The sequence below is a fragment of the Myotis brandtii genome, unplaced genomic scaffold (assembly GCF_000412655.1).
Source record: "Myotis brandtii unplaced genomic scaffold, ASM41265v1 scaffold64, whole genome shotgun sequence".
Lineage (NCBI taxonomy): Eukaryota > Metazoa > Chordata > Mammalia > Chiroptera > Vespertilionidae > Myotis > Myotis brandtii.
The window spans coordinates 2,784,057-2,793,935 of record NW_005370460.1 but is presented as its reverse complement, the minus strand read 5'-3'; the positions used below and the strand labels follow the sequence as shown (position 1 = coordinate 2,793,935).

At 57.2% G+C, this 9,879-nt stretch overlaps 1 protein-coding gene across 1 annotated transcript in view; it reads right to left on the bottom strand.

Moving 5' to 3' along the window:
• UCK2 (uridine-cytidine kinase 2) overlaps positions 1-9,879 on the bottom strand; it is a 21,388-nt gene that overhangs the window by 8,687 nt on the left and 2,822 nt on the right. The window contains exons 2-6 of the mRNA XM_014528524.1: positions 9,789-9,811; positions 5,579-5,584; positions 3,377-3,536; positions 2,597-2,693; positions 1,896-2,038 (exon numbers count right to left, since the gene is read on the bottom strand). Coding sequence (XP_014384010.1) covers positions 1,896-2,038; positions 2,597-2,693; positions 3,377-3,536; positions 5,579-5,584; positions 9,789-9,811 — 429 coding nt within the window. The remainder of the gene's footprint in view (positions 1-1,895; positions 2,039-2,596; positions 2,694-3,376; positions 3,537-5,578; positions 5,585-9,788; positions 9,812-9,879) is intronic.

The following is a 9,879-nucleotide window of genomic DNA, read 5'->3' as shown; positions in this document are numbered from 1 at the left end:
AGAGGTCGGGGGAAGGAGGCCCCTCGGATTGCATGACGCAGAGCAGATAAGCCACGGCCTCACTCAGGCTGCAGGAATGTCCCATGCCCCGCAGCTGCTCCTGTCTGCCCCTTCCGGGCAGCCCTGCCCCCACAGAGCCCCTGCCGGGCCGCCCTCGGTCCCAGGCTGCCCTCTGTCCCAGGCTGCCCTCCGTCCCACGTGCACAGAAAAAGGATCTGAGAAACAGCACACCGGGAAAGTCCCACAAGTGCACCAGGGAAGTGACTCACCAGTGGGCGCACGAGAGGACAGGCCCTCAAGAGACGCAGCACCTTCCCGGGGAGACAGGGAAGGTGGGGCTGCAGAGCTAAGCCCTCAAAACCCCAGGGGCCGCCTCCCCACCTCCCCCGACTCCACAGAATGGTCAGGACAAACGAGGGACTTCCTGTTCGATCTCCACCGCCTCCTTACACTCTCGCCTGATCTCACCAACTCCTGAGGCCAGTCCCCACAGAAGGACGCCTCCCACCTCAGGCAAAGCGGATTTCTGGTCTCCACACTGACACTGATTGATTGATGCCCCGCGCTCACATCACCTGCATCACCTCCAACGTCACAAGCAGCCCAGGAGGACCCACCTTCAGGTGATTGATAGGAAAAGGAGGTCTGAAGAGGTGAAAGCACAGTGTGCCTGAGGGCACCCAGCGACTGAAAGGGGAAACCAGGACTCGGCTCAGTCCACATGGTTCCTCGTGCCTCCACTGCCTCCCTGAGGTGCGAGCTCCCGTGGCCCTGGCAGACCTCCAGGCAGATCCCAGGCGGCTGGGTGTGACTTAAGGATCAGCCAGGCCCTGAGGCAGGTGCATGAGGAAGTCAGGCTCGGGCACAGCTGTCAGGACTCCTACCTGGCCAGGCTCAGCCCTAAAACCCAGATGTCTCCCGATTACCCAGAGAGATCCACCAACATCTCCAAACCAGCTGGAGCCCTGCCTTTTCCGTCACAGAGCTCTGCTCCCCCCACGCGCCCCCAGCCAGCAGTGCGGATCCCGCTACCACTCGGGCGGCAGAACCCTGGACTCGCTGCTCCACACGTGGCTGGGTCCGCGCACAGCTCTTGCAGTAAGACCTCAGAAATGAATCAGCTGCAAATGTTTCACAACCGGGCACACTTCCCAGATGCCGAGGTCAGAGGCCCTGGGCTGGCACTCAGCAGATCCGACTGCTGCTGGCTGCTCGGTGCCGAGGGCTCACCTTGTCATTTCCTGTCTCCACGAGGCCTGAGTCAACCTTCATTCCCTCCTCGCCCCCACGGCACTGCCTCCGCAGGCCCTCTCATCTCTCCCCAGCTCCCCTGTGACGATGACAGCGTGCCTGTCGCCCGGATCAGTGACACAGCCCTCCAACAGCCTGTGCAGTCTTCACGCATGTGCGTGTGCCTCTGTGGGTGGCCCCCGCCCCAGCCCCTCCTCCACGCAGCCTCCTGCGCTCTCTGCCCAATGCCCCAGAGCTGACTGTGGGCTCAGCTCCCAGACCACGAGAGCTGTGATCACAGGTCACAGGCCACACTCAGTAAGGCCCGCAGCGGGGACAACCGGCTTTGTCTGAAGCCGCTGGACAGTGACGGGACCTAGAGAGCTTTCTGGAAACCAAGGGGCTAGAGAAGCAGGCTGTGGAGGAGGCACCGGCGCTGCCGGCAGGGTCCCTGCCCAGCTCCGTCTGGACCGAGGTGCCGTGGGAACCTCACAAGGAACAGAGCTCTTGACCAGACGCTTCTCCAGAGAAACCGGAATAAATCTCCTCGCTCATCTCCCTGAGCTCACAAGCTTTCGCTACCCAGGGACTAGTCCCTTCTCAGATGTCACCCAACGTTGGGGCAGCAGGAGCCTGGGCCCGGGGGCAGGAGGCCGCGCACGCACCTCTGCGGGAGAGCCGGGTGTCCGCGTCCGTGTCCACGAAGAGCTTCATCTGGAACAGGTCGCGCACCTCCTGGGAGTAGAAGGCCAGGATGCCTTCGAAGAGCACCACGTCCGCGCGGTAGACGGTCACCGTCTCCTCCTTCCTGCACACAGAGCGCCGGGCTGAGCGCCGGGCCGGGGCGGGACTCCCAGGGACGAGCTAGAGCCTCGGGGGGAGCCCGCCGCCCTCCCTCAGACTCAGCAGAGACCCAGCAAAGGCGGTGACAGCGGGACAAAGGGCTCCTCTGACCGACCTGAGCTTCCACTCAGGCAGAGACACCTGATGTGGACGGAGAAGGGAGCGGACAGGAGCAGGTGGGGCTGCAGGAACGCGCACGGCCTGCATCCCCGAGGCTTTCAGAGGCCTGGCTCTCAGTTTCCTCCAACAACCCGCCCTTCCCCAGACCTGGGAAGGACGGAGGGAGGGAGGGAGGGCCTGAGGGAGGGAGGGCCAGAAGACAGCTCCAGCGACTCCTCAGGGACCATCCCCTTTGGTAACGGACGTGTTCCAGCTGCTCCAAGAAGCGCCGGTGACACCCCGACCTGCTCATCGGGGTGCGCAGGCTGCTGTCACCGCCCTCCCCGCCAGGGCGCCGTGGGCACAGCAGGGAGGACAGGGCCGGGACCCCAGGCACAGAGGACACCCCGGGCAGCTCACTCACCGGGAATGGGTGACAAAGTCGTACACGGGGATCTGCACGGTTTTCCCCTCGATGATCTCTTTGAGAGTTTTGAAGATGAGCTCATTGTCAAAGGCATCTGAAGGAGACCAGCGGTTAATGTCCTTCCTTTTTAAGTGACTTCTCCTGTCCCGTGCACAGGGCAGCCCTACAAACCCGCGAGCTCCACGTCTCAGCACGAGACTGAGCTCTGAGAAGAGGGTTTTCCCTCTGCGTGGCTGCCGGGGAGCGGGCATGTGTCAGCCCGGAGAGCTCCCGGGGCCAGGAATGCCCCCAGGACCGGGGGAGCGGCAGGCATCGTGCCCACAGCTCCAATTCTCACTAAGAACCCCCCGCCGAAGGGGCAGTGTGCTAACCTGAGCTTCAGGGAAGCCAACCCCAAATGAAGTCGAACCTACAGGCTTTGTTTAAAATGAGCCAGAAAAAACAGGCAAAAGCTGTTCAGGCAGCCCCCCTGGCCCCCCCATCTTCCTCCTGCCAATCAGGTGACAGCTTCACCCCCAGGCGTGTCCGCGCAGTGCGGGTGCTGAGGACAGTGAGGCAAGGACACAGGACAATGTGCAGGTGTCTCCTGAGTCTGGCTCACCCCCACAGAATGGCTCTCGTTCAGGACAGATGCCGCCAGAATTGGGGAGCCACGCACTGCAGGCTGAGAAGCCCCCAGAACCCTGCAAGGCACCCAGCAGCCTCCGTCTCCGACGGGAAGCAGGGAAGTCAGGCCCTCCCGCCATCCTAGCTTCACCCCTTCACTCCCCAACTCACCCGGGTGATCGAAGTTGAACTGGCCCTTCAGGGCCTTGGCCTTCTGCTCGGGGGTGAGGACACGGTAGAAGCTGTCCTGGCTCAGGATGACCACCTGCTGGTGGTGGTGGTCCACCTCGTTCTGCCCCAGCAGCTGCACGATCTTCGCACAGACGGAGGACTGGAGGGGAGAGGAGCACGGAGTGAGGGGAGCACGAAGCGAGGTGCTCACGGAGCGAGGGGCGCACGTCCTCCGCAGGCAGGGCTTTGGGAGGAAGTCTGGGGTCCGGTCGCAGTGAGGGGGTGGGAGGGGGCGCAGTCGTTTCTGCCTCCCCTCCACATGGCTTTTCCCAAAGCCAATGCAAGTGTCCACCAGTCCTTCCCCCCGGCCAGTGCTCTGATGTAGACACAAAGCAGGCAGCCGAGTGGAAAGCAAGCCCAGGGGTGGCAGGCTGATGGGCCAGACGCTCCTGGTCATGGAGGGGCTGATGGGCGCCCAGGGGACATCGCTCAGCCCCCACCCCCATCTCTATAGCAACAGAATCCGCACCCACAGCACAGCCAAGGCTGTGGCTGTGATCCCGTCTCTGCGGTCCCTTCTGCTCTAGTCCACAGCCCCCTTCACCCTCACAGTGAGCTCAGGCCCGTGGAGCCGAGTGACCTGGGACTGGAACATCACCAATACCCACAGCAACTTGGGGGAAGCCAATCCCAAACGAAGTCGAACCTACAGGCGTTGTTTAAAATGGGCCAGAAGCCCTGACCAGTTTGGCTCAGTGGATGGAGCGTCGGCCTGCGGACTGAAGGGTCCCAGGTTCGATTCCAGTCAAGGGCATGTACCTTGGTTTCAGGCACATCCTCAGTAGGGGGTGTGTAGGAGGCAGCTGATCGATGTTTCTCTCTCATCGATGTTTCTAACTCTCTATCCCTCTCCCTTCCTCTCTGTGGAGAATCAATAAAAATATGTTTTTAACACCTTTCGTACCGCTCACAAGCTTTCTCGTGTTTCGCGTGCCATCTGTTAAGGACCGCTCACGAGTTTTCTCGTTTTTCATGCGCCATCTGTTATGGACCTTAGATGTCAACACACTGTCTTGTCCACATGGAATGAAGCGATCTCATTGGTGGAAACCGTGCAGGTCAATCTATGAAAAACTATATAATTGCACGAACCCATAAAGCATTGCAGCTACATTGTATTTTGGTCATTCGAATAGTCTTCGTCTTCAAGTTCCTGGTGCTTTTAGAAATGTTTTACGCAGTACCATACATTAAAAAAGTACTAGGAACTTTAATTGTTTAATAGTTTAATTGTTTTTGTAAATAAAAATATTATAATTATTGAAAAACAACACCTAAAGTGCATTATGATCTGTAGTTATGATGATTTAAATAACGTGCAGTTTGCCCAAAAACGTGCGGTCCCTGGCGTATGTCTTAGAGATTTCTATGTGGTACAAAATGTGTTAAAAAAATAAAAAATAAAAAAAATGGGCCAGAAAAACATAGAGCCTGTTGACCTGGGGCAGCAGGCACCCAGACTCATACAGGCTTCTCTCCCCTGCTGTCACATTTGCATTTTCACAGAATGGGGGGGAAGGGGGCCGCCAAGCTCCACCCTGCCCGCCCCCACGCCTCCTTCACTTTCCCTGTGTCCTCCTCAAAGGGATGAAATGGCGCTTCGAGGGTCCTGTTCCTTTAAGGGAAATAATTCATTAAGACTCGGTTTAAGCAGGCAATTACAAGCTTACAGGAAGCCAAAAAGGAGAGAGCAAGCAACTTCCAGGGTGGGCCAAGACTGCAAATAGTTACAGTCACAAGACAAACACCAGATGGTCCCACTTACATGAGCTGTGGGAGCAGCCACAGCCACAGAGGGGAACGCAGAGCGAGGGCACCCGGGTCGGGGTGGAATAAGGGAGCGATGTTTAATGGGTACGGTTTCAGTTTTACGCAGTCAAGTTCTAAGGTCTGGGGATCCATTGCTCAACAATGTGAATGCGCCTAACGCTACTGAGATGTACACTGAACGAAGGAAATTTATGTACTAGAGGCCCGGTGCACAAAAATTCGTGCACTGGGGCGGGAGGGCGGGTCCCTCAGCCCGGCCTGCGCCCTCTCACAGTCCGGGAGTCCTCAGGGGATGTCCTACTGACGGTTTAGGACCACTCTTCTGCAGGAGGCGACCGAGTGGGCCGATCAGGGAACCGCCCGCCCGCCCACCTTGCCCTCTGCCTCCGCTGGTCGCCGCTGCTGGTCACCACCGCCCCACCCCCCCATCACCATTCCCTCCCTCTGCCCACTGGCACACGCCTTGGCTGTCCTGGGGCCACCTGCTCACCAGCCCCGCCCCCTGCCGACTGGTAGTTCAGCAGTTCAGTCGATTTGCATATTACGCTTTTATTATGTAGAACATTTTGCCACGATGAAAAATAACGATTATTATGATAAGAGTCCACATTGAACAGGCAGCTTCTTCCTTGTGCCAAGGACTGGGCTCAACATTTTATAATGATCTTATTTACTTATTACCACCTTCTATGACGGAAAGGATTACTATACCCACTCTTCTGATGGTGAAGACTGAGGCGGAGAGAGGTTAAATGACTTGCCCAAGGCAAGTGGCAGAGGAGCCAGGGTTCCAACCCAAGCAGCCAGATCTATACCCAGCTCCCGGGTGACCTGCCCTTCCAGTGGGAGCTGGAGCTGTTCTGCATATCTCTGTATGCAGCGCGATGGTGTATCCAGAATATATTCTGCCCCTGCCCCTCTGACATCCTACCTAAAGGGGGGAGTTGGGGGGAAGGGGTGATAAGCCAGCTAGCACTGTGGGCTGCGATCTGAATACAAAGTTAAGACCAGGTCGGTGTGAGGTCATCTTTAGGAAAAGAACAATCATATGAAAGAATCCCTGAAGGTGATTTGCAGTTTCTTCGTTTGTATGGCACTTGGAAGGTACGATCTCATTTAATTCCACCACAACAAGATATTATTAGATAATTTTCTCCTAGTGAGGAAACCAACTGAGAGTCAATTGAGTTCAATGATTTGCTTAAGGACCCACAGCTGAATCTCGAACCACAGGTCTAACTCCAAACACGCCTTCTTCCCACTGTTCCAGAACCGAAGCCCGATATTCCCCATCCACTGGTTCCACACCCAGAGAACAGGGATGGGGGAAGGAGAAGGGAGGGAATTAGAAATAGGGTGCTGCTCTGTCCTTCATCGAAGTCCACGTGCGAAATTTCACACAGCTTCATGTGACTGAAGGCAGGCAAGTGATCTGTGTACCAAAAGCTAAAAGAAAAAAAACAGCACGCGCACACCTGTGCAAGGTATTTGAAAGCTAAATTGGGGTTATGTTCAAAAGAATCCAGCTGTGAGAAGCCGGCAGCTATGGGCCCAAAGAATCCTTTGCAATTCAGAGAATGAGCCGCCGGTGCCCGTTCCCAAATGCGCTGAGCGGTCAGCGGCTTGTCCAAGGCCCTCCAGCTGCAGCGTCCAGCAGGACAGCTGTGGAGTCCGCACAGGTTCCCACCTGCACAGTGTTTCTCCAAAATGAGGCTCACATAGGAGGTGGCTCCGACTGCCGACACCGTCCACCGGGTGTTCTAGAGTGTGTTCCGGGGTCGCTAAGACCCTCTGCCCATCCCAAGGCGGCTGAAGAAAGCAAAACACGAACGCAGGTGCACTCCGGCGGCCGCTTGCCCGCCCTCCACTCCAGCCCCCCGAGCCCAGCTGGACAGGTGGGAGAGCGTGGCTCAGCCCCGGAGGGCTCAGGCCGTGTGTCCCTAGGAAGGGCACCCCTACCGCTGCTGCCCGACGTTTCAGAATCCCACCGAGTGGCCCATCCTGCTGAGTGAGCTGCTTCCGAGTCAGAGGGGAGCAGAGCACAGCCCAGGCTTTAACACAGCGGCTCCAGGCGAGGCGCGGACTCCTCCCCCACGGGACGGGCGGTGGGCGCCGGTTCAGAATGGTGGGTAGACGCACCATTAGCCCAGCAGCTAACGGTGTGGAAGGCCAGGTGTTTCAGGCAGGAAGGCTCCCCTCCCTCCCACCTCTGCCTCTGCACAATGACTCCTGACAATTTCTCTTTCCCCATCACTGTCGTTAAGAAACAGGCCACTAACTTACGTGGCGTCCAGCATGGCCCCCAGACCCGACAGCACGCACCTGCGGGCAGGGGCTGCTCCCCACGCCGTTCCAAAGCTCGAACTTAGAGGCACAAGCGCCAGTCGTTGGCCCTGGGTGCCCGAGACGGAACAAAGCTCCAACCTGCGAAGTCGATTCCCAGCCAAACCAGCTGACTGAGCAGCGATGGGAGGTGCCACACATTGCCTCCTGGGAATATCCTGGCATCCAGTCTTGGGGTCCCGAATGGCCCCAGAAACCATGCATTGCTGAGTGGGTTCTCCTAGCTACAATACAATGGCCATACCACACACACACACACACACACACACACACACACAGAGGAATGAATGGCCAAAAAGCAGCCACAGGTCAATCCAGTCACCTGCAGCTCCTGCAGCACAGGGACCAATCGGGACTCAGCCTGGCAGGGTTTGGCACCCGCGGGCTCACTCAAACATGAACCCCAGCAGCCCTCTTTTCTTCTTCAGAATTTTAAAAATGCAGTTTGCCCTCCTCATTCTCAGCATCAGCCTTGATTCCATCCTAAAGTATGTAACAACGTGGGCAGACCCAGCTGGCTGTGCACCCTATCTCAGTGCCTGAATGGTAGCGGGACATGTGACTGCATTTCCCAAGCTCCCTTGCAGCTTGCTGTGCCCGTGCTAAGTTCTGGCGAATTAGAGAAGCAGGCGTGTGAAGTGGCAGCTTCCGGAATTTGCTTAAAGATTAAGGGTATCCTCTTGATTCTCCTTCCTGTTGGCTGGAATGAAGACTTGATGGCCGGAGCTCAAGCAGCCACTTTGCAGCATCAGTGTCACACTAACGGAGGGTAGTGAAGCAGCAAGATGAAGGAGCCCCAGACTCAAATGATCATAGAACTGAGAGAGGAATGAAGAATGAGACATTATCTTGTTTACACCCTGTTATTTCAGGGTTTCTGTCCCTTTGGACGGAAATGATCCTGAAACTGATGTTGACACCCACATAACCAGTACACCTCGCTGTAAACGTTCTCTTGAAAGCTTGGGGTGACCGTCATGTCCTGGGCCAAGAGGCTCCTTATTCATCGCAGGGGCCACAGCCATCGCAGCAGCCAAGTCACTTCCAGGTGAGTTTTAAAAGGTGGGGATGACGAGCCGTCGCCTGGACCAATGGCCCCAGACCACTGGGCACCACTCTGCCACCTGCCAGACCGTACGTATCCACCAGGACATGTCAGAACAGAGGAACTTTCTCCCGCCTTTCAGCACCTTGTGCTGCAGGCCAAGCTCTCCACAGAGGAAACCCCGATACTACAAAAAGAACTCGGTGAAAACCTCCCCCAACAGAAGCTCTTACTCCCCGATCCCTGTGCTGGTGCCACGTTAGGGGTCCAGCCCAGACAACCCCAGCGATCAGACTTCACGAGAAAAATGCTGGTCGATCAACAGTCAGCGACATACACACGTTCCCAGGACTTTCCCGTGAACTGCCAATCTCATAGAGCTCTGGTCCCAGGAGCAGACGCTCACTTCCGGTTCCTACAATTACAGGTTCGGCTCTGTCCCTTCAGTCACGAAGTTCACCAAGTCAGTCAGCTGAGGGGCAGTGAGCAGCTGACGCACAGAACAAGCACGTGCCGGGACGTTACACGCACCCGTATTTAATCTTCAATCCAACTCTGGGAGGCGGTTCTCATGATGCCCACTTTATGTCCATGGGGCAGACAGGTAGATGGCGTGACCTGCCCACCACCACTCAGCCGGAAAGCCACTGAGCCGGCTGCAAAGGCGTCACATGCTCTGAACCACACACCCTGCCTCGCCATGCTGTCACAGGACAGGCACCTCTTCTCTTCCTGGTGCCCCGTGGCCCTGCACACACGCGAGGGCCAACCATGGTGCATAGGAGCTGCAGGTGCAGGCGCAGGCGCAGGCGCGGCTCCACAGAGCACAGGCTGCTGGCTTCTCTAGACGTTCCTTCTCTGGTAAATGCTTCACTAGGGAAAGAGCAGGCAGCTGGGTCACTTCTGACCCTCCAACTGGTTCTCTGGCAGGAAATGGTCGCTGAGTCCATGGGCACAGGTGACCCATGCAGCTGTTGGGAGCAGAAATGAGCAAGAAAACCTCGCCCTGGACCCACACACAGGTCCTGGCCGGTGGGGCAGCAACTGGAGAGAAGCCCTTTCAGAAAGCCGGCACGGCGTCCCTGCCCTCCAACACCGACAACTTACAGCGACACCGATCAAGGTCACAGGCGGTGAGTCAGTGTGGAAGCAGAAGGGCCCGGCTCCAACACTGCCTGCCACCCTCTAACTGACGCCGGCCGTGGCGGCAGGGGAAGCTGGGGGCAAATCGTCCCAAATGAAAATTTCGGTAGTTCTTCTGCATCATCTTAAACAACAAAAAGGT